The 25,333-nt window shown below is 37.8% G+C and overlaps 1 protein-coding gene across 4 annotated transcripts in view; it reads left to right on the top strand.

Annotated features, from left to right (window-relative positions):
- The window catches only part of SHOC2 (SHOC2 leucine rich repeat scaffold protein), a 96,439-nt gene that overhangs the window by 58,275 nt on the left and 12,831 nt on the right, over nucleotides 1-25,333 (top strand). For all 4 annotated transcript variants that reach the window (XM_074959358.1, XM_074959357.1, XM_074959360.1 and 1 more), the window contains 4 exons: nucleotides 3,085-3,222; nucleotides 17,347-17,477; nucleotides 22,369-22,557; nucleotides 24,720-24,842. In XM_074959358.1, the coding sequence (XP_074815459.1) occupies nucleotides 3,085-3,222; nucleotides 17,347-17,477; nucleotides 22,369-22,557; nucleotides 24,720-24,842 (581 nt within the window). The remainder of the gene's footprint in view (nucleotides 1-3,084; nucleotides 3,223-17,346; nucleotides 17,478-22,368; nucleotides 22,558-24,719; nucleotides 24,843-25,333) is intronic.

Genomic DNA, 25,333 nt, shown 5'->3' with positions numbered 1-25,333 from the left:
GGCAGATGGCAACATATTTGGGCCAGAGAAATGTTTGTTCTTACAGATAGCTCTTTGTCATAACAACGGTTGACTCCATTTGTTCATTCTGGCTCTCCTTTCAAGAGAACTGCTGTTGGAGAGCATCTGTGTCCACAAAGCAAATGATTCAAATAGACTCATAGAATTTAAGGTCAGAAGGGACCATCATGATCATCTAGTGGAACATGCCCACTTATGGTTGTTAACTTACTCAGTTGATTTCTTATAGCATCTCGGTGTTCTCTGTTATCGTCAGTAGATGTGTATTCAATCCACCCAGTTTATTGATCTTGGACAGTGGAACTCTACCAATATCTTTGGTTATATTAGCTGCCAGAATCACTTTAAGTGTGTTTTTTTCATATCGGTAAGGAAAGCATCTCCAATGTGAGAATTTTTTCATCAGGCTCTTTCTGCTGAGTTGTATGTCCGTGTGGACCAATGAGTATGAATGAAACAAAGATTAAAAATATTTCACGTCTCTGCAACCCCTTCCCCCAAAAAAAGGTTATAAAATGTTGCACTTTATTTTGGACCATCACATGGTTTGACAGCTTCTCACCACATGGTCTATATGCTATGTGGAAATGAAGGTCTAACAGTGGTCATTATACTGTGTTTACTATACTGTGTCTCTTGAAATTCTTTTCTTCAAGTCACTAAACGTCATGATGTCATCCACTTCCTTTTCTAAAATCTAATTTATATAGGGCAACAGCCTTCACTCAGTTTTAGGATTTAGTTTACTTACTTGAAATAAAGCTCTGTTGCACATGTCATTTTTTGTACAACAGTTTGTCTAAAATAAAACCTGTCTTTAATCCCACACAAGCAAAAGCAGCATGATCTTCATCTATAACTATCTGGAATAGAGTCAGAATGCTAGATAGGTACTGATACTTAATTTTCTCCCAAGACTCAAAATCCAAATATTCATAGCATCCAAGGCAGCCGTGTCCAAACAAAATGAACTGTCTGTATGTGTTGTCGCAACCATGTGTGTCTGTTGCCAAAATTCTCTCTGTAGGTGCAAGGAATGAAGTGGAGAGAATGTTGCTCCCCAAGTCAAAGTGCTCCTCCAACTTCAGCAGATATACTGACCCTTCCCTCCCACAAATGGCCATGGAGGATGAGAATTAAATATGATGAAATGGAATTGTGCCACAGCATAAACTTGACTTTGTCATTGGTTATAACTTTACTGTTCTGTCTCACAGAACTTGAATGTTGTTCCGAACCTAAGCTTTGCTGATCATAAATTGAGAACTAGTGCCCTAAAATGCTGCCAAGATTCTCAAAATTACCTTTAATAACCCATGCAATGTGGTATAAAAACAGGTTAAAGTGTTCTCTTCCTCCCCTTTATATTTCATCATAAAAAGAGGAATTGTATGTCCCAATAGTCTAGTAGGAGCACAGACTCCCAAAATCTTGGGGCACTGTAGGACATTATTGTTGCCTACCCTCTTTGCTCTTTCATTCTCTTCTGTGTATTGTGGGAGTGCTGCTAATTGCTCATGTATTGTTGGGTTCACTCCTCTCTTGATTGCTTCCATTGCAATGCTCGTTGCTTATAATACATGCTTAAATGGATATCCAGTGGGATATCATAAGCAATACTTTTATACTTGATATGAGAGTATTTTGGGGAAGTGGAGTGAACCTAGACAGTATAGTGTGGGATTTGGTGACAAAATACTATTTGTACTATGTACCACTGAGCTGTGTAGATCTTTGCAGAGCATAAGAGTGTTATAAGCTGAGAAAATCAGAATAATAAAACTGAATAGACCACCTGTGTTTAACTTTGCAAGCCTTTTGGTAAATGGGTGTAAATTTTTTTTACCTCAGAAAAGTACCATACTATCATCTGAAGAGGTTAAGTAAACAAAATTCTTAAGTATTTAGAATTTGTAATGAAATTTACCATTCATTCTTACAATGTAATCCATGGCCTACTAGTCTGTGTAGCATAATTCATGGCATCAGAGCTTACCCCAAGCTAGTCCTTGAGGTCTGCAAGAAGGCCCTAGAGGGATGGAGGTGAATAAAATAGCACTGGAGGGTATATTCCTAAAATAGGCTTTCTTTCTGCAACATCGATTCACTGCTGTTCCAAAAATTGTCACTTATCCAGTGAATAGAAGTTAAAGCTATTAAAATCTGCAGTGTTAATTTCAGCTCAACTGAAATCAAAACATACAAAAAAACCCGTATTATATTTGCTCTTTTGTTGCTGACACTGAAGTCAATGAAACTTTATCCTTGCAGAGATTCGTGCTTGGTTCTTACCTCCCATACATCAGGGTAAATCAGGTGTGAAGTTTTGCTGGTGTAAAACAGATATAAATCAGAAGAGAATCCAGGCCCTTTTTCTTTAAGACTTAATAAGATTTTATTTCAACCTTCCTTACATTTTTAGGTATTATTGAGTATTTAAAATACATTATTCTGTAGGAATAGGTTTACTGTTTAACTTAACAAACTGGCCATTTTAAAGTCTCAATCAGCAGTAGTTTTCTTGGTTTTCCAGCTTGTCAGCAAAATAACTGGTTCTGTTTTGATGTTTCACAAGCTGTTCGTTCTTTGCAGCCTGAAAGTAATTCTAGGTGGTGGTTTCTCTATATGTAATTTACTGTAATGAATTTTTCAAAATTCAGTGCAAACTGCTTACCTCCATGATGTTCCTAGCTTCGATTAAGCTGAAAAGGATGAATAATGAGAAGAATAACCAAGCTGTTATACTTCGCATGTTATTCCTGAGCTTACAGTACAAAACAGCGATAGCTAGCATGGTCTTTTTTAATACACTGGGGTTCATTCGGATATCTGGAATCTACACTTTATGCTTTCAAAGAATACTGATGAGGTTTTGAATCTGACTGTACTAGATTGTGATCCTGGTACGTAAGAAATATTTTGCAGCCATAATTTTAAGGTACACACTACTTTGTTTTAAAACCATAGATGTGTATATCTGACCATTTATTTTTACTTCCGTGTTGTAGTTTTATTTGGTGGAACTAGACATTAAAAAGTCTGTGTTTTTTGGTGTGTTCACAGGCGAGTTGTGTAACCTCATAACTCTGGATGTAGCGCACAATCAGCTTGAACATCTTCCAAAGGAGATTGGAAATTGCACACAAATCACCAACCTTGACTTGCAGCACAATGAGCTCTTGGACCTACCAGAAACCATAGGTATGTGAAGGTGGGGTTGGGGAGAGAAATCACAGCTTTCCAAATGTTCAAGTCACTGAACAATAAGAATATAAAATCTAAGAATAAAACATGGCCCATAACTATAGAAGGGATAGGAATTTTGTTGTGGGCATTTTCACTATCAAGATCCCAAAGGGATATACGCTTTCTAAAAATGTAAACTCTCTCAAACCCAGGCGCTGTTAATCCTAACTACTGTAAGGGGTGGGCTACACTTGAAAAATAGGTCAATCCAGCTATGTCGCTCAGGGGTGTGAAAAATCCACACCCCTGAGAGACGGAGTTAAGCCAAACTAAGTCCCCTTCTTGACCTCGCTAGGTCAACAAAAGAATTCTTCCATTGACCTAGCTACCACCTCTTGAGGTTCTCACATTGGTGTAAGTAGTGTCTACACTACAGCTGTGTTGCTATAGCATTTTAAGTGGGAATGTACCCTGAGAAGTGTGGCCTAAACATGAGGCTGAGAACAAGAAACTCCTGGGTTCTAAACCTGGCTCTGACACCACCATTTTCTGTGGTCTGGGGCAAGTCACTTAACCTCTGTCTTAGATTTCCCATTTATAAAATAGGAATACTGTTTGCTTATCCACCACATAGTGAAGTTGAGTAGCGAGTAGTTCATGTTAATAAATCTATTTGTAGATGAATGGTGCTATATAAGTGCTAAAAATTATTAGTTTAAGGATAAACAGCTGGGTTGTATTTCAGTGTTTGCTTTGAGTAGAGAAAAATAGGAAAGACTTACAGAATCAGTTTCAAGTACTAATTTATTCTTTGAATTTTCTACTTTTTAAAAATATAATTTGAAAATCCACTTCCAAGTTCCCAAACTTACTATCACTCTCAGTAAAATACAGGTTTTCATGTTGGGATTGGGAATAAGAGTACCAAAATAAACTGGTTCTTCCCTAGTTGGCTTCAGAAACTCATATAGGACTGCATAGGTGAGGACTTTTCTTATTTAATTAAATCTATGTTGAACAGATGGTGGAATAAAACAAATTGTTTAAAAAACACAGCCCATCATGGTTGTAAGCTCTTTCAGCTTAAATAAAAGACAAAACTGCACCACTTAGGCAACATCTAATGTTAATAGAACGTTTCATTATTATTTTTATATATATGATGGGGAAAGAAATGGATGAGGGGGCAGAAGAGTGAAGAACCATTTAGATAGACACCAACTATTTTTTAGCAGCAGATTGTTGACCGTGAAGATATTGGGCCTTTTTACCCAGAGAGCTCTACCTGAATTGAGTTTATATGGATGAAATACCCACTGTTGCTGAATTTCATCTTCTCCAGTTAATTTTATGTTTAAAAACTGGGAGACCTCTTTCCAGCTGGAATTTGCATCCGATTGCACAATTTGTAAGCATAGCTCTAACTTTAACTCCTTTGTCAAGATTGGCAGCATCACTACCAAAATAGAATTGTCCTAACTTCAGGCTACAGGTGTACTGCACTATCTTTGTTCATGTCCATCAGATTTTGTAAATCGTCAGTCTACATTAGGGAGGTAATTAGGATTTTGGAAAGGTCAAACCTCGAGTCTTCAAAATGGTTAAGGGCTAGAGTTTAAAAAAAAAAAAAAGAAGTGCTGCCAAAGTGATTTAGAATTGGAGGGCATTTAGAGAGAGGCAGCAAAAACGTTTCAGGGGCTGCAAGGATTGATTTATTTCAATGATTAAAAATAGCAAATATAGGTATCCTGGTTAACTAAAGAAACTAAGGGTACACACATTTACAAATATCTGAAGGTTGTAAACACGAAGAAAACGACAGGAACTAGGATGGTACAAGAGGTAGAACTAGAGAGTCACATACTTCGTGGCTTCTGTAGACTGAGCTCATTTGGCAAACCAGGGGGTCCTTGTATTCCTTCATCTCCACCCATACACCAAGCTCCCTATGTATCACCATCCCATTCCCCTCTGTTTCAGAGATTCCTTGCAACTTTCCCCACCCCCTCATGCCTGGGGCTCTGTATCCGACACCCTCCCTCCCCCATCATGATGGGGCTCCATGTGCACCCTTGCCCCCTGGCAGGAGTTCTGTCTTCCACTTCCCCCCCATGCTAAGGGTTCTGTGTAGTCCCTCCATACCAGCCTCCCTTCCCCTCAATGCCAGGGACTGTGTGCACTCCCTCCAGAACTGTTGTTTGTTTTCTTTCTTGCTGGGAGAGAAGTCACTTAGGCTGTGTCTATGCTGTGTACCTTACAGCGGCGCAGCTGTGCCTCTACAACCATGCTGCTATAAGGTACGCAGTGTAGCCACTCTTTGCTAGCAAGAGCGCGCTCTCCTGCTGGCAAAATAAAACCATCCCTGACCGACAAAAGTTAACACCACAACTGCAGTGTAGACAGTCTTAGGCTGTCAACATGTTAAACTCTATTGGGAATCTGGGCAGATCTCAGGGCTTGGCTACACTTGCGAGTTAGAGCACATTAAACCAGCCCCAGGCGCCCTAGCTCGCTACCCGTCCACGCTGGCAAGGCACATAGAGTGCTCTGACTCCACAGCTAGAACGCTCCTGGTACTCCACCTCAGTGAGAAGATTAACGCTTGCTGCACCTTGGTTTAAACGCCTGGGTGTCGGTGTGAACGAGGTGTTGCATTACTGTGCTCTGATCAGCCTCCGGAAATGTCCCATAATCCCCTTAAGTCAAGTGGCCACTCTTGTCATTGTTTTTGAATTGCTGCAGGAATGCGGATATGCCCTTTGAAAGCTCCGTTTCAGACAGCTGGCTGCTTATCTGCTCTGAGACAAAACAACCATTAGTGTGGAATGCTGTGTGTGAGAGAGGCGGGGCGGGGAGGGGCAGGAGGGTCTGCTGAACTTACAAGACAACATGCTGACATGCTTTCAGCCCCCCAAAAACCCACCCTCTTTCCCCCACATACACACAACACGCTCCTTGTCACACTCCACCCCACTCCCCCATTTGAAAAGCACGTTTCAGTTACTTGCATGCTGGGATAGCTGTCCATAATGCACCACTCCCAACGCTGCTGCAAGTGCCGCAAATGTGGCCACGCCAGTGCGCTTGAAGCTGTCAGTGTGGACAGACTGCAGTGCTTTCCCTACTGCGCTCTCCGAAGGCTGGTTTAACTCAAAGCGCTCTACATCTGCAAGTGTAGCCATGCCCTAAGATAAGAGTATTGTTATGCTGGAAGGCATTAATGTGTTCTATCCACCAATTGTTTGATCTGTAGGCCATTGCAGAGGTGCTTGAGGGTGTGGCAGTACTAAACAGATGGCCAGGGGTCCATGTGTCTCCATTTTTCCCTTTTCAGTTTCTGAGTTTTCCCAAAATCAGTAGGGTTCTGGTCATTGATACCTAGAATGTTCCCTGAAATTTTGGAATTGATCAGATGCAGTATTAAAAAGTTACCGAGTTACAAACAGAGAAATGCCTTGAGTATGTGGCCTTGCAATCTCAGCTAAATTAGAGCATCAGATTAAATTAAGGCCTCAATCCACCAAACACATAGGCAGGTATTTAAATTTAAACACATTAGTAATCCTGTTTAAATCAGTCCATAAAGTTAAGCAAATGCCTAAATGCTTTGGAGGATCAGGGTCTCAGACAGGAAAATTAGGAAAAGTTCCTGACAGTGAGAATTATAGGCATAATCTCCAAGCGAGAGGGTAGAAACCTCGTATCCTAAAACATGTGAAACTAGGCTAGATAGAGCACTAGAAAATGTACTGCATGAAACAAGTCTGCATTACCAGAGGATTGTTAAGATACCTTGACAGATTGTTAAGATGCCCTAAGATGCCTAGGCCTTGTCTACATGAGAAAGGTGCACTTGTTCAACATAAGTTGTTTTTTAAAACACTGCAAATCCCTATATAAACACTTGTTTCAGAGTAAGAGCAGTTCTTCAGTTTATTAAATTGATTTGAAATTGATTTAAGATAAACCAAAGTAAGTGTACATGAAGCCTTTTGAAGTAGTTTAACTAAATTGCTTTAAAATCACACCCTAAGTTAAACTGGTTCAACTTTCTTTTGTAGATAAGCACTTAATATGCTCTCTAACTTATGGTTTCTATGAATTCCTAGTATTTTTCCCATAGACCTGCTCTTTTGTAGTGGAAACACATAGGAGTCAGGAAACCTGGATTCTGTTCCTGGCTCTGCTACTGACTGGATGTGACCTTGGGAAAGTCACATAAGTGCTCTGTGCCTAACTTTTCCCCCTTTGTAAAAGGAAAAAAAAATATATTTGCCTATGTAAAACACTTTAAGATAATGAAACATGTTCTGTAAGCCAAAGTATTATTTCTCCACTACTACGGGTTATATCTTTTTACCAGCAATGTTTTCTGGTGTTTCTCAAAGCTATTATATTTATCATTTTCCTGTTTGGTGGACTTTTTTGTGGGAGAGGGCTCTGTCCGTTTCTTTTTAAAAAAAATATATGAATGTTTCAGGAAAAATAGTGGTGTTTTTTCCCCCTTTCCGTTGCTCTTCTTTGTAGCTACACCTCTGTTCCTTAAGTATGTGGCCAGTAAACAGTTGCTACTGTCAGGTTTCAGAGTAACAGCCGTGTTAGTCTGTATTTGCAAAAAGAAAAGGAGTACTTGTGGCACCTTAGATACTAACCAATTTATTTGAGCATAAGCTTTCGTGAGCTACAGCTCACTTCATTGGATGCATCCGATGAAGTGAGCTGTAGCTCATGAAAGCTTATGCTCAAATAAATTGGTTAGTATCTAAGGTGCCACAAGTACTCCTTTTCTAGTTGCTACTGTTTGATTTTAACTTTTTTTTGTGTGCGCGCGCCTAATAGACTACCTTTATCTTGTTGTTTTATTTTTGCACTTTCTACCAATAAATGCTCTTCTAATTGACATCAAATATGCCTCAAAGATTTCTACACAAAATTTCTAGAAATTTTAACTGACATATAAATTCCAGAAAATGAGCTTGGATATCTTAAAGTTCCTTTCTTCATATCACCCTAATAGAAACTTGTCATTTAGTACTTCTAATGTATTTGTGATTCTCTAGACTTAAGTATGTGGTTCATTCTTTAGAAAGAATTAAAGTAAAAGAATGTATTCATTCTTTTTTTAGCCTTTGATTTAGTCAGTATAAAGACTGTTAAAAGGTTTCTGAGTCAAGTTATATTTAAGATAAATTTCTTTCTACCGTAGCAGCTTGATGGAAACTATTTGTAAGGGTTAGTAGCAGCTTACCACCTAGAGAACTATGGAAAGAAATGTCTCCAATTAAATGGGCTAATACTTATGTGTTATACGTGAACACCTTCCCTTGCCACGTAACTGTTCTAGGCCATTAGTGTTAATTTCTATGCAAAATATTGATTACACTATATTGAAAGATCTGTTGAAAGGCAATCATTACTTACTTTAGAATAGGCTAAATGGAAAGACCATGCTTACAGAAGATAGTCTTAAGAGGATATGAAAGAGTCACACAACTTTTAGATAATCAGTTTATAAGTTAACAGGAGTGGGAAATTACTGGCAATGCAGTTGAAGTAGCTTGGGCCTCTTGTAGGCGTGAGGTTTACTGAAAAAGTGATAGTCATCTTTAGTATGTTGCTGTCAATGAATCAACTCCTCATCTGCCAAAGATAGCTTTTCTGTACATTTTCTTGATAGTTTAAGTTTCCCAGTGGCATATTTTTGGCTTTTAAAGGCATTTTTATAGCCTTTTAAAGTTACTTGTGGTCTTTCTCTAAATATATAGCTGTACCTGCATGGTGCGTATCTCTACAGAACATCAGTGCTTTGCAGCTCTACAGTCTGCCAAGTCAGATGCTGACTAGTGGAAGATAGCATTGCACTGTGCTAACTGTCGTTGATTTTAGTCTGATTATATTTTTGCACCAATGGAAAAAAAAATCTCTATCAGCCATTATCAGAAAGTCATATATAAGTATTACTGATCGAGGATGAATCTGTCATTCAGAATGCATTATTTGTTGCTGTATAAAATAAAGTTCAGAATAAGTCGATTAAGTCCTGGTTGGGGGGTGGGGGAGGAGGGGGAGGAAGGGGGAAGGAAACTCCACTGATTGATAGTGATCGACCTACATTTATGCATAGTACAAAAGAGGCAGTCTTAGCCAGTTCAGCAACAGTGGCTTTATTTCTTAGTCATGACAGTTTTGGTACAACATTAAAGCAAGTTGTGGCTTGATTTTTAGATTATAGCTTGTTTTGTGGTTAGAATAGTTCAGTGAGAGAGTTTTAGCATGGAGATAGATGCGGTGAATCTCCTATGGCTTGGAATCCAAAGTCTGGCTTGCTTTATTTCAGATGTTTGTTTTTCTAGGCTGGAGAATTTTCTTTCCAACTTTTTAATCTCTCCTCTTTTTCTTAGTCCTCCCCCCCCCCCCCAACCCCCTTTATTTTTCCGCTGTGACACTTACCTGGTGGCTGGGTGTGGTGAGAGTTTCTTGCAACATCTACACACTGCCAGGTTCCAACATGTTTGATGTCTAAGCACTGTTTCACTGATTTAGTCAGTGCAAAAAACCTAGCCAAAGACATCTGTTAATCATAAATATCTAATTTAAAATCAATCTGTTGTAACAATTTATTTTGCCTTTCTAGTTTGCTCAGCCTCTCTCTTTCCCCCGACTCCCCCCGGAAACATCTTTTAATGGAATCCTATTTTGTTTATAAGAGGAAAGATTTGTCAAGTTTTGTGTTCACTTGCTGGGTGTTTCTTGGGTAAGAAGCATTTACTGCTTGGTTAGCTAGCTGAGCCTTGTCTTACCGCAGACAGCTTTCTGGGTGTGCTGTAAGATTTCTAATAAAAACAGAAAACTCTAAAGGAATGTTTCCTCACAAATTAATAGTACTGTACAAAGAGTTGCTAGCGAAAGCGCATAATTGTAATGGAGAGTGAAGGGAATGGTAGGGAAGGAACTACGCAACATCCAAGATTAAAAAGGGCAGCAAAGCCAGTTTAGTCACTGTGTATAAGTGTATCGTTTTTGTTTCAAGTAACGCTTTCTTCCAAGTGCACTTTTGTACTGTAACAAATGGCAATTTAGATATTAGTTACCAGGAAGTGACCTAATGTCTTGTTCTACAGATACTGGCTTAATGCAGTCATATCAGTATTTGCTGTTGATTGAAAATAGTAAATTACTTTACATGTAGATCACTTCCTGTAAGAAAAATATGCTTTGTGCAATAGCCTAGCATTTTCCAAGTACCATAAAGCAAAAGAGAGAGACAGTCTAGAGTCAAAATGAAAACAATTATGATACAATGTGATTTTTTTTAACGAGCCAATGTTTTGTGCTGAAGACATATTTGGGAAATATACAGTTTATCTACTTTTAGTTATGAAGTGCCTTATGCCAACTTGAAGTACAGCTAATGTTAACTTGGGGGAAGCATCCAAAAGAGACATAAAATGAGGTAAAGAACAATTTAGCAGACCTTTGAGGCAGAGGGAAGTAAAGTGTTTAAATTAATTGGCCTTCGGACTACAAGTTTTTTTTTAAATTGTTCACTCAATACCACATTACAATTATAATTTCTCTTCAGCAAACTTAAATAGTTTCATCCCTAAATGTAAATTTAATAGTTTTCTTATTTTTAAAAAAGGTAAAAAAGTTATCTGAGGGAGAAATTCAGCAGGTAACATTAGAATTCAGGTAAGAAATCATTTTAAATTCTTTTTCTATATCTACAAGCTTTCTTACCTACTTCCATCATTCTGCAGTTTTGTACATGTTCTGCTAAAATTTGTTTAGCTTGATCATAGTCAGATATGTCTTATATTTATGAATATTTAGAGCAACAGGCATTTTACTAGGAAAAGAATAGTGAGTTGTAAGTGGAGTAGTGGGAGCTCCAAAATGATTCTTTAATTAATAGCATTAAAAGGTACATTGCTGGACACATTTTCCATTTTCTGATACTGGTGTGATTTCTGAATGATGGTCCAGGAGTAAAAAGAGAGAGGTTCTGAAATTAGACACCATGCCCAACTCCACTGTATTTGAGCCCAATGCTAAAATGGCAACTCACATGGGACCAAATATTTTGGGAAGAGGCATTGGCATGTGAGACAGTTGAAATTCTGCTGGAAGCTACTTTAGGGTGTTAAAGTTTTAACTTCAGATTTTACCTCTAACATTCGCCGTTGCACCTTGATTAAATAAGAGGGATGGGTGGATACCAAGTAAAAATACAGAGAAACAAAATTGAAATACTTAGTTTTACTAAACTTTAATGATTATTAATTCATTTAAAATGCTAAGAGGAAGAAGTCCTGGCTTGTGTTTTACAATTTGCTGCAGAATACCGTAATATATATTCTAAAGCATTTTGTTATTGGATCCATCACCCACAGCTCTGAAATGGAAAAATTAAACTTTCCATATTTTATCTAAAAGGAATCCCCCAATGCAAACAAATTAAATAGAGTGAATACTTACATACTGTTGTTTTGTATAAATCAGATTGATTCTGATGTCTTAACTGTGGTTTACTAACTCTGGATTTCATTTGCTTTGTGTGTATATGTTTTTAATGTTCTTTATTTCCCATATTATTCGTGTTGGTCACTCATTCATCATGGTAGGTTGGGGATAGAATTTTTTTAGTCAGTGGTAGGTACCATCAGATGATATTTATGGATATAGGAATATAAGCTGTGACTCAGCATTTTAAAAAGTATTTTTGTATGGTATGAAGAAACAAAACTAATAATAGATGATTTGATTCATGCAAGGAGGAGGCATCAGGCAAAGTAAGAAAGATCTGAAGGAACAAGACAGAATGAAGAAAAGCAAGTCTGATATGGCTGCATACATGCTGATGCCTTGCAGCAAGGGAGGTTTAGGTTGGCATTAGGAAAAACTTCATAACTGTCGGGGTGGTTAAGCACGGGAATAAATTTCCCAGGGGGGTTGTGGAATCTCCATCATTGGAGATTTTTAAGACCAGGTTAGACAAACACCTGTCAGGGATGGTCTAGTTAATACTTAGTCCTACCATGAGTGCAGGGGACTGCACTCGTTCGACGTCTCCAATCCCTTCCAGACCTATGATTCTATGTTCAAAGCCTGAGTGATTGAACCACAAATCAAGTCTAGTTTTCGTAGCTGAGAAAACATTCCAGAAGTGTGAGCCAATGTTTTACGCTTGCCAATATTGTAAAAATGAAACATAAAATGTGAAGTCCAGTTTTGGGGTGCTTAATTATTTGTGAGCAGCTTGTTAATATCCACTGCATGTGCACACACTTGAAAGGTAACAGTCATTAATGAAAGTTATAAACTGGTGACCCGTTCATTTGTTTGCCCTCTTCCTTCCTTATTTCAAAATTAAGATTATGTGGTCTATATCATTGTCTTAAAAATATGGGGAAGAGTATTCTTTTGCTGTATTCCTTGAAGTAACATTTAGTGATTGTGGATGGTGCTTGATTGACATCTGCAGAGACTAAAGTTTGATATCTACAGAGTAAGTAAGCTTTAGGCAGCTTCTATACCACACTGTGTGCCTAACCTTGATTAGGAACATCTTAACCATGTTTAAACACAGTACTATAGCCTGCATATGTGTTAGACTACCTCTAGACTATTTATCAGACACTTGACTAAACCCTTTACACTTCGCCATGATCCAGTGGATTGGTGGTTGCCTATAAGACTACCCAACCTCTGCTAGAAGGTGACTAAACACCATTTCTCAACTTTTTAGAAACACTTAGGTCTTGTCTGCTTTAGGTCTTGTATTCAGTTGTAGCATCTTATATTGACTGAACCTGTGTTCCTATTCTGCCATGCTGCAACCTCACATTTTGTTCCCTGAATTAAGTCTACATCTCATATTAGGCATACTACATTTTTTTGTCATCTGAAGAATGCCTTGCAGTTTGACTTAACCTGTTCCCACAAGTTCCCTGTTATGTTAAAGATGGCATCAGTTGCCCTTTCGTACATGTGATAGCAATAAACAGTCAGTAGAAAATGATCTATGAGTGAACCAGGACAATGTAACAATACATAATAATGCAAATATACATTCTAACACAACTACTTAGAGAGAGTGTGATATCAAAATTTGCTGCAAAATGTCTATAAAATTGCAGAATTTGAAATGTGCCCCCTTAACAATTTTGTTTAATAGATTTCAGTGTTCTCTATGATGTATTGTTGCAATTACCTACTGCAGACTGCTAAAGGCTTTAAATCCTTTGATAACCAATAAATCTTAAAAGGGGAGAGAACTATAATGGAAAGACTTTTTAATGCATAGGTTTTATAAACGTAAAAAGCTTTGTATTTTAATGTAATTATATGAAAGTCACTTGTTCCAGTGAACATATTTTATTTTGTTGGTCTGAGTGCTTCCATTACATTAAAAAAAAATTCCAGATGGATTGCAAACTAACCTATAATGAATTAAGTTACATAGTGCAGAGTAATCGTTACCCATTTTGTTGTGCTGCTTTACACTTCTGTAGTGCTCTTCGCTGAAGAGTCTCAAGGGGCTTAAAATAACTGAAGGTAGGGGAGAGGGAAGTATGGTGAAGCTGCAGTAAAGAGGGACCTTGCTCAGTCCCTTAGAGTCAGTAGTAGAGCTGGAAGTAAATTCAGGAGTTCCTAGTTCTGTGTTGAGACTGCTAGACAATGTTTCTTCAAATTTTGAAAGAGTAGAAGAGGGATTGTTCCTCCTCTCTCAAACAGAAACTGATCATGTAGGAGAAACTGAAAAACCACCTTAAATGGTCTTTCTGCAGATCAGTAATCTTTCTGCATGTGTGCATTTCTTCGTTCTTTTCGGACCTTCCCTCATAGCAACTGGCGGACAGCAGCAGTCAATCTTTTGTTCCCCCCCAGGCATCTGAAAATGTCCTTAACAGAGAATTTATTTTATAATAACCTATTTAGATTTCTGTTTATAGTAACATACATTGAATTTAAATAATCTGTGGAATTTTTTCTGTGTTCTCCCAAGCAGTTTTTAAATTCAGTTTTGTATAAATGAAATAGCCACATCTTTGTGAAGCATGTAGTACCTGGTTTTCTGGCCACCCTAATGAAGCGATTGGGAATTCTGTGCTTCAGCTGCTGCAAAACTAGGACCCCATGAAAGGTATGTCCTCCTGAAAAGGAGCGGAGCCTGCTAAGAGCAACGAAAGGCTCTAATATTGACCAAATTTGCATTTAGTAAAATAGAACTGAAATAACTGGTACAAAGGTGGATGTCTAAAATCTGATTTCTTCAAGGCAATCTGGATTTTGCATGAAGAAAGTTAAGAAAAATAATTTTGCAGAGGTTTTGTTAGGATCGGCGTCTTCCATTAGAAGAACAATAAGTTGAGGCTTAACATTGCTTGCAAATCATGCTTAACAAAAGTTGTATCAAAGAATCACAAAATTGTGAGTATAAATATTTTTGAAAGACATTTGCCGTAGAGAGGAGTTGGAGGTATCTTTACTTGTTTATTGATAGCTTGCTGCTTTTCCTCTCTAATACTTCTCTTCAGTTTGATGCCAAACTGACATGCTCATAAATACCTAATGCTGCTCTCCTTTGAGACATTCTGCCTGCACATCTGCAGGGTTATGCCTAGAAGAATTGTTGAAGTATGGATCTAATGACAAAAATACAACTGAACGTGAACCTAGTCATTCTGTAGTTGCTGTTCGTTTTACATACTCATGCCAAATAAATCAAGTGGACACATGCTGTTTTTGGTTTACCTGTTGTTAGTGATAACGTCAGATGGTTAGCCTGTCTGCAGTCTTACTCCCCATTTTCATCTTTAGAAGGGATATAAACCCTCATACTCCCAAAACAAGTCTAACACTAATTGAGGGGAGTTAGGAAGAAATTTCTCTTGTGGACAAGTTGCTCCATAATTGGGATTTCTTGAACCTTCTTCTGAACCATGTGGTACTTGTCACAGATAGAGACAGGATACTGGAATAGCAGGATCACTAGTCTTATCCAGTAATGCAATTTCTGTGGACCTTAATATTCATTCTGATGACCATTATGCTTCTCCACCCACAATCCCACTTCAATTCTAGTATGAGTTTAGTGACTGTCTCGATGAGCATGATAAAAATGCTAAAATAGGTGTGCAAAGCATTAGGACCTTATTTTCAGAGGTTCTGAGCACCCACAACTGCAGTTTTAGTTAATGGGAGCTCTGCATGCTCCTCTCTGAAAGTCAAGCCCCATAACTCCAGCCATTCATGCGATCTGCTGCTGAATTAATTTTTGGAATGGAAATGAAAGGGGGAGGGGGGAAGATAGTAATAAAAATGTGATGTTTAAGATCTGTTATCAACCTGCTTGGATTAAAGAAAAGCTTTAGCAGACTGGTGCAAGTGCTATGAGAACCACTTAAGGTCTGACACTTAACTGCTCCTGGACTAGCAACCAAATTGTTGGGCTCGGGAGAGCTGTGTGTGCTGATGCAGTAGGCAGATTGCGCACTGCAGGGTCAGTACTAGTGTATGATGTATTGAAGCCACTAGTAAGTGTCTTTCATTAGGAGGAGAGAAATTAACGGAAAGGGGTAGAAACAAAGATCAGATTTAGAGATGGTTTGCAAGGTGGTATTTATACTTTTGATAATTTAAAAATGATTTTCCAATGTACCTTATTTTCTGGAAAATACTGTATAATTCTGACCCTCTGACAGCAGCTGCTTTGAGGTTCCCTTTTTCCCAAATTGCTGGTGTGATTAGACATAGTACACTTTGTGTTTTCAATCTTGTCATTGGCATAGCCCACATTTGTATTGCTAAACAGCAGTCGGCAATGTATATCCTTTACTCTACTTCATATTGCATTCTCCTCCATAGTGCCTGATGACACCACTCAGAATTCAAAATCTATCTCCAGAAGCGTGTCGGAGAGCAAAGAACAAGTGATGGATTTTGTGTGATGTTTGCCTGTTGTTCATTTATAGAACAGATTGTTAAAAGTTATTTCATTTCTGAGAAATGCTGTTAGAATGTTTTGACTCATCCCTAGACTGTTTCACCCTGAAGATCTTTGTGAATATGGGCAAAATGAGATGTTTCCTATATTATAAATGAAGTTAGGACATACAAACTTTGCATGTAGTTAAAAATTTTAGTTATAATAGTAGTAATTATAAACACGTGCCACCAGCTCAGCCACTGTTCCTTTCATTTCCCTAATTTTTGCTTTGTCTTCATCTGCAATTAATTAAACACTTTCCCATGCTCTTGGGCAAAATGCCACAGATATCCAGTACAGATGTGCCTTCTGGTTCTTTGGGACTTCAGCCCAATATCTGCAGGGCAGATATTTCTACTGCACTCAGTGTCTCCTGCCTTATTAAGAGACTCATCAGAAAGTCTCTATAGAAACTGGGCTGAATCAGAGATTACAGATGGGAAAGACCTATTAGATCATTCAGTCTATCCACTTGACGATTTCTTATAATACACTTTGTCCAGTCTGGTTTCAGAACTTCAAGGCAATGGGGCTTTCACCATGTTCCTTGGGGAAGCTATTCCCCAGCTAACAGATCTCTCTGTTGGTTATACTTTCCCTAATATTCAGCCTCCTTTTCCTTTGACTTAACTTCATCTCATTACATCTAATCATGTTTTGTGTACCACTGTAATGGTTTGTAATAATAATGTAGTAAAATGACTACAACAACACTGCATATAGTAAAAATACTGTAACTTTTGATGAGTTATTTTGGGAAAAACTGGAAAATTTCAGGTAAAAGCTGAACTTCCTGGTGAAAAGACCAGAATGGTGGAACATCTACAAAATTGACTTATTGATTGCTCACTGTCTCTCTCTGTTGTGAAACTTTTAGAAAACCATATGTATTATTATGCTTTTATTGCATATTTCATCTAAGGATCTGAAAATACAGTAATTTGTGAACATCAGCTAATACTTTCAGTGTCCCTGTGAAGGGAGCGGTAATTCCATTTTACAGATGGGAAACTTGAGCCTCAGAGAGGTTGTTTCTTGACTAAGCACACACAGTGGAAGAATCAGAAATCGAACAAGACTCCTTACTCTGTCCTGTGCCCTAACCCCTAACTGACGTATATTAACAACACTTTGTTTTGCATTTGTAGGAAATTTGTCCAGTCTAAGTCGTCTTGGCCTAAGGTACAATAGACTGTCAGCAATCCCCAAGTCTTTAGCAAAATGTAGTGAACTTGATGAACTGAATTTGGAGAACAACAACATTTCCACTTTACCAGAGGTGAGAGGCACAAGGTGTTCACTTTGGGGGAAATGTAAAGATTTTTTTCGTTTTGTGAGCACATCAAAATATTGCAGATTGATTTTTACATCAAAAGCTTTAAGGAATGAGCCTCACTTTAACCTGTGTGTGTGTGTGTGTGTGTGTGTGTATGTATGTGTATATATATAAAAAACATTGGAGATCTATAAATCCACCAGTGTTGCCACATTGACATGTATATCTAACCAGTTAGACAGTAATTCAATTGATGAATCATCAGGCAACAAGACACTAACTCATTTTATCCATTTTCTAAATGTTTTTATGACACAATTAAACAAGGAAGCCAGGGGCCTATCATTTTAGACAGACGTGAGATTCCTGTTGCAGTTGCTCAGGGGGAAGGGAGACCGAAAACTAAGAGGGATCTCTGTCCACTTCCAACTGAAGCAGCACTGTTCTGTTTTGATAAACAGGTGGACAAAAAGCCCCTATGTTTGTCATTGCTGCTTAATGTTAACATTTCCATCATAATATAATGTAGGACTTTGCAGTTTACAGCAATGTTTCGCTCCCAGTGCAGTGCATCCTTCAGTTGGGTGGCTCACCACCCACTAGCTACAAAAGGTAACAGTCTGCAGAATCCTGTGGTGGTTAGGATTGTGTAGGGACCAGCTCTCTTGCTCCCTGCCTCGGCTATTGCACCTGCTAGTCCTATGCTGTTCCCTCCTGCCTCAGCCAAGTCACAGGACATTCCACCCTCCTCAACTCTGTAGAACTGGTGAGTTTTAGGCTTCATGATAAAACGCACAGAGTTTATTCTGCTCTGTTTCAGTTAGTGATCCAAACATTAATACTATTTTGTTCAGTCTACCTAACCTGTTCTACGAAGAACGACATCTAAAATTATATTGCAAATATCATATCATTAAAATCTACCTAATGAGAAAAGAGAGAACATGTATACAGGGGGAAAAGATGTGAACGTAAATTAGAGGACCATTGAAAGCACCCAAGTACAATAATTGCTTTTCTGTGTATGAATTATTAAATTCAGCAACAACTGACTGGAAACAAAAGAGAATTAAATATTGCGGTAGGCTTGTGCTTTAAGAAAATGCTGTTGAGAGAAAGTTGCTCAGCTGCTTTTAAGAGCAAAGATGAACCACCCCACCCAAGCATGTTATGAAAGTAACTGCAATGTGATTACACATAGAGAAGCAATTGACTGGAGAACTGATTGCTTATCCTAAAGTAAGTTGACTCCTAATCAAAAACTCTCCCTTAACAAATAGTGCTATTTTACCTAAATGTGTTAGTCTAACAATGAGTTATATGTTGTGACAAAGAAGCAGCTCAAATATTAATGTAGTAGTGTAATCCATTGAAAATTAAGCATTCTTGGCTGCAATAGAAAGAAAATCCATTTGCAAAGAAATTGCTGAAATACAAAATGAGCCAGAGCTCGTGATGCAATGCCTAATAAATATTGTATCTTAAAAGGATATGTTGGGAAAGGCAGCAGTCCCACAGCTTTCATAAATGTTGAGTGCATTGTTTTTCTTTAGATTGTGTGTAACTAAGCTCTACATCTTCCCCTCCAAGACATTTTAATTGTTAGTTACTTGTGAGCTGTTAGAAAAATTATATACACTAGATAATGTACATATTATCAACAACATTTATGTATAGTCCCAGACTTGAAAAACAGCCTTTGCGAATTCCAAGGTCAGTTTGAAACCATAAGGTGTTAGGAACCCCAAAGTACTGTAGCAAAGTACAGAACCAAAAATGCCAACTAAATAATAAAATCACTAAAGGCAGGATTTCCTCTTAAAAGATTGTGCTAAATAACAATGAGATTTTAATACGACTGATATCTCTACAACTTAAAGTTCTGTTGTTTACGGTTAGGAAAAAAATTGCTGCACTGACTTTTCTGAGATAAGACTTTTTTTCTTGTGTTCAAATACCCGCAAATTTGTTGAGCCATGACATGAAGCAAAGCAAGTTACAATTTGATGGTTTATTTATATAATGAATGTGAAGCGACCCTTAATTTAAAAACCAAAAAACTTTCATTCCTGAAACAACAATGCTATAAAAATGTTATTGTAATTGTAATATTAAAACTGCAACGCAGAAAAAGTAAAGATATTTGAAGTTGATTGAAATTTTTGAGAGATTGCTGCTATTCTGTCTGTGATTGTAGATATTGTAATATTTCTGGTATGTAACATCATGCGTGAATCTTTAATCCCTGCAATACCTAAACAAATAGGGCTGAATTAAGCTTGGCATAGTAATGAGCGAAAGATGATATTTCAGCATTAATTTGGCATTCCTTATTTATTTCTATGGTGCCAATAGTGTGTCTGCGTGCTTTACTGACAGGTACAAATCTGAGATTCCTGCTGTCAAAGTTCCTTCCCCACTCTGCACTCTAGGATACAGATGTGGGGACCTGCATGAAAGACCCCCTAATCTTATTCTTACCAGCTTAGTTTAAAAGCTGCCACCACCAAAGTGTTACACAAAGAACAAGGGAAGTGCCCACTTGGAAACATCTCCCCCCTCCCCCCCCCCAAAAAAAATCCCCTCAAGCACTACACCCCCTTTCCTGGGGAAGGCTTGATAAAAATCCTTACCGATCTGCATAGGTGAACACAGACCCAAACCCTTGGATCTTAAGAACAATGAAGCAGCAATCAGGTTCTTAAAAGAGAATTTTAATTAAAGAAAAAGTAAAAGAATCACATCGGTAAAATCAGGATGGTAAATACCTTACAGGGTAATCAGATTCAAAACATAAGAGAATACCTCTAGGCAAAACCTTAAGTTACAAAAAGATACAAAAACAGGAATATACATTCCATTCAGCACAACTTATTTTATCAGCCGTTTAAACAAAACAAAAAGAAAAGGAGTACTTGTGGCACCTTAAGAGACTAACCAATTTATTTGAGCATAAGCTTTCGTGAGCTACAGCTCACTTCATCGGATGCTTTTCCACTGAATGCATCCGATGAAGTGAGCTGTAGCTCATGAAAGCTTATGCTCAAATAAATTTGTTAGTCTCTAAGATGCCACAAGTACTCCTTTTCTTTTTGCGAATACAGACTAACACGGCTGCTACTCTGAAACCTGTCATTAAACAAAACAGAATCTAACGCATATCTAACTAGACGGCTTACTGACTTTTTACAGGAGTTCTGACCTGCATTCCTGCTCTGGTCCCGGCAAAAGCATCACACAGACAGAGAGAACCCTTTGTTCCCCCACCTCTATCTTTGAAAGTATCTTGTCTCCTCATTGGTCATTTTGGTCAGGTGCCAGCGAGGTTATCTTAGCTTCTTAACCCTTTACAGGTGAAAGGGTTTTTCCTCTGGCCAGGAGGGGTTTAAAGGTGTTTACCCTTCCCCTTATATTTATGACACCTGCCTAAAGGACGTTACAATCTAATTAGTCACACACACAAAACTCTCAAGAAGCAAGACTAAAAGCAGTTGGTTTGAATAACAAAACTTAGCACCCAGTTGGTTAATTCTAATGGTTTTATTTTAGGTCTGTTTGATTTTTTTTTTCTTCTTGGTTTGTCACAAAAAGACACACAGAAGTAACTTAGATTATTTTGTGGTAGGATTAAGATCAGAAAAAATTTAGGGTTTCTGAAAAATGTTTTTTCAAGTGTGCCTAAACATTGGGGGGGGGGGGGGGGCTATTTCTGTTAGTATGTACATTATCTGAATTTCAAGATGCTTTTAAAATAAGGACCTGCCAGACATCAGTGGCTGAAGCTTTAGTAGTAATTGTAGGAACCTGTAAAGCAAATTGATTCTTGATGTCAAGTCAATTCATAGCATAGACTTTTATTAAGTTAATACAGATTTGTATTTTTTTTTTTTTAAAAAACCTCATTGAAATGCAGTGTATTGGGTTCACACCTATTTCCATCCATTTTCAACTGGGGTGGCATCAAAGTGAGGATGAGTTTGGTCTCTGATTCTCTGAAGGACAGTTGCTATATTCATAGATTCCACAGCCGGGAGGGACCATTGGAATCATCTCATCTGACCACCTGTATAACACAGGCTGTAGAACGTCCCCAGAATCATGCCTAGAGGATATCTTTGAGAGAGAAAAACAATGAGAAGTCCAGTGGCACCTTAAAGACCAACACATTTATTTGGGCATAAGCTTTCGTGGGTAAAAAACCCACTTCTTCAGGTGCATGGAGTGAAAAGCCAGTCTTGATTTTAAAATTGCCAGGGATGGAAACTCCACCACGACGCTTGGTAAATTGTTCCAATGGTTGGTTACGCTCACTGTTAAAAAAAATATCTGATTTCCAGTTTGAGCATGACTTACGACAATTCAGCACCATTAGCTGCATCTTCTCCTCTACACAATAGCTATTCTATTTGTCACATCAGCACTGGTTGCATTTCCTCCAGTACTGGAAATGCTGGTGAGGACTGATGTGATTTTTTTTTCCGCTGAGCTTTCCAGACAACCTCTGTCTGCACTCTGGGTGGCTCTAGCCAGTGCTATCAGTGTTGCTCAAAACCACTATTTTATTTTTTTTTACAAGTAGAAAAAGGTTACAAAAAAAGCAGTAGCTGTGTTTTTAAATGTTGGTACTTTTTATATACTAGCACCATAAATGTGTGGGAGGAGAGGAATACAGTTCTCTCCTAGTGATTGTGGATGAGACTGTATGGATGGGAGAATTTTTTCTGAAGTTGATTGCAACACTTATCTTGTTGCGTGGGCTCGGGGAAGCTATTTTTAAGAGACCCAATACAGTGAAAGAATACATGTTCAGATAAATCTAAACGCAAAGCTCAACTGAAACTAGATCCTGAATGTTTGTGTGTGTGGTTCTCCCCTACCCTCTCTCCCTTTCCAGGGTCTTTTATCGAGTCTTGTGAACCTGACTAGCTTAACATTGGCCAGGAACTGCTTCCAGTCATATCCAGTGGGTGGCCCATCACAGTTCTCCACAATCTACTCTCTCAACATGGAACACAACCGCATCAGCAAAATCCCGTTTGGAATTTTCTCTAGAGCTAAAGTGTTAAGTAAGCTGAACATGAAGGTGAGCCACAGCAATGCTCCACTGCTTGTAACATCCATAGCAGATTCTTTGAACTGTAACAAATTTAATGATACAAAGAATAAACTTGTAGCCTATGAAAGGGACCCTTTGTCACCTTACTCAGATATCACAGACACACATCCTTTACCTGTGTAACTGATCCATTTCATTTTTCACTGTTTATTGTATTAGCTCTTTCACATTGCCTTCACATTTGGACAATGAAAATCAGTGAAGCTGGTTGTACTTTGCATGTTCAGGAACCTGAATGGTTGAATTGCAAATGTTGCAGAAGAATATTTTGTTTTAAAGCAATTTCATTTCAATTAAAAACAGAATCCTGGAAAGAAATATCTATTGCCTTTTTTAAGCTTATATTTACAAAATCTAAAATTAAGACCTTGTTATTACTATTATTTTTGCGTTGAGGTAGCCTAGAGACCACAGTAAGAACTCATGTCCCATTGTGTTAGATACTGTATATTTTTAAAGAGACTGTTTACATCCCCTAAAGATCACAATATAAGCATATGATGACAGATTAAAGGTGGAGAAAATAGCCACGAGGGATGATAGTGTAACAGTGAAGTGACTTTAGTTTAATATGTAACAGAATACGCATTCAGAGATTTTCAGTATATCTTTGAAACTCGACAAATCGCCCCTCCCATGTCTTGATATAATTAAATTTTAGAAAATGTATTTATCAATAAATGATAGCAATTATTATTTATTACTAATTGTGACAGCACCTACAATGTACAAGACACTTTCAAGCTATGTAAGATAGTCTCTTCCCTGAAGAGCTTGCCTTCTGAAATACAAAAATAGATTCGTAGATGCTGAGGCCAGAAGGGACCATTGTGATTATCTAGTCTGAGCTCATGTTTAACACAGGTCATAGAACTTCCCCAAAATAATTTATAGAGCAGATCTTTTAGAAAAACACCCAATCTTGGTTTAAAAATTGTCACTCATGGAGAATCCTCCACAACCCTTGGTAAATTATTTTAATGGTTAATTACTTACACTGTTAAAAATTTATGCTTTATTTCCAGTCTGAACCAGATGAAGAGGGCGCAACATAAAAGTAAAGTGGCTGGTGCACATTTTAGTCATTTCAAGGGGGTTAAAATTTTTATTGTATTGTAAAAACTTATGTTTAACTGTCCTCCAATACCTCTATTATTAGATGACTGAATTTTTGTTGACCTCACAACAGAAATTAGTCTTGGGGAAAGATTTGAATGGTGAGAGGATAGTGCCTGGCACATTATTTGGAAAGAGTTTTTCAGGTGTAAGGGCAATGTAGAAAAGTCAGACAAGAGGCAACATCTTCCTTTTTGTAATCTAGATGGGTCCTTAAGTTAGAAAAATATTTCTTTAAAGGTACCAATCAGTCTTTAATGTCACACATGTACCAGTTGTTTGAACAGCCTGATTTCTTAGAATTTACAGTGTCCACTCTAGACCAAATCATATCACTAGCACTCTAAATAGTGAGAGTGTCTAACTTCATTCCAGGTTTTTTTTCTACATAAGCAATTTGGATGTATTTGCTATTTCAAAAACTACCCCGGTGTCAGCAAACATGGAGCCTGTGAGCACTGCTGGCTGATATCTGTTCCAACTGCCTGCCCTAGGCCAGATCCTGAAATAATGTCTGACGTTTAAGTTGTTTTGTAATGGTACTTGACCTTTTATTATTAAGGTTTTTTCGTTTACTTTATACCCTCCGTATTCTTAGGATTGCAGAATTGTTGCTAGGTTCTTTACATGATGTGGTGGTGTTTTTTTTATTCATATCTTAAGTGTTCACATCCTAGCTAACGGTACATAATGTTGAAAAGAGTAAGAAGTCAAAATTAACTACTGAGACCTTTGAAATTTCATGAGTTATTGCCTCTGTAATATGTTGTTTCCATTTCAGTCTATCACATTGGTAATACAAATGCAGCTCCACATGTCTAGATTGGGTAGTGTTCATTACATTTTGGGAGTGCATTTTAGAGATTCAGCCATTTAGCTAAGTTTTTGCTATTGGTTTATATAAGAACCAATCAAATTTTTGATTTATCTAAATGCTTCATCTTATTTAATCTCCAGGCTACCTTGCTGTTTTTTCATGCCAAAACCTACATCTTTTATTTGTTAAATTGCAGGACAATCAGCTAACCTCACTCCCCTTGGACTTTGGGACTTGGACCAGCATGGTGGAACTGAATTTAGCCACTAATCAGCTCACAAAAATTCCTGAGGATGTGTCTGGGCTAGTTTCCCTTGAGGTGAGAGGAATACAGTGAATATCTGACTAAGCAAATCCTCAGAAATGAACTTTTCCTATTTCAAATTTAAGTAATATTATTTTGCATAATCAGTTTAAAAAGAAAAGTATATGTCCCAATAATAAGTGTGCTAACCGAACATATGAGTGTTTCATGAGTTTATGGCTTTCATGAATAGCTTTTTAAATGTTTTGTTCCTTAAGCCTGTGTGCCTATTTAATTTATTAACCTATAGACAACGTCACACCACAAAATGTACAGTGCAGAAAATAAAATGAAATCTGAGCTGAACACCCAGAGAGACCAGCATACAAACAAAGTGGGCCAAAATATTCCAACAAAAGGATGACAAAGTGGACTGAGTTCAGTTAGAAAGCATTGAACTGGGCCTCGAAACCAACCACCAAGAGATTAAAGAGAGAGTTCTGTAGATGGAATCCATGAACCAAGTTGGCCCATTAAACAGATTTTGTTGTTAGAGTGCCAATAGC

This window comes from Natator depressus, chromosome 7 (genome assembly GCF_965152275.1).
Source record: "Natator depressus isolate rNatDep1 chromosome 7, rNatDep2.hap1, whole genome shotgun sequence".
Lineage (NCBI taxonomy): Eukaryota > Metazoa > Chordata > Testudines > Cheloniidae > Natator > Natator depressus.
Note: the sequence above shows the minus strand (reverse complement) of the source record. Positions and strands in the feature narration are given on the sequence as shown.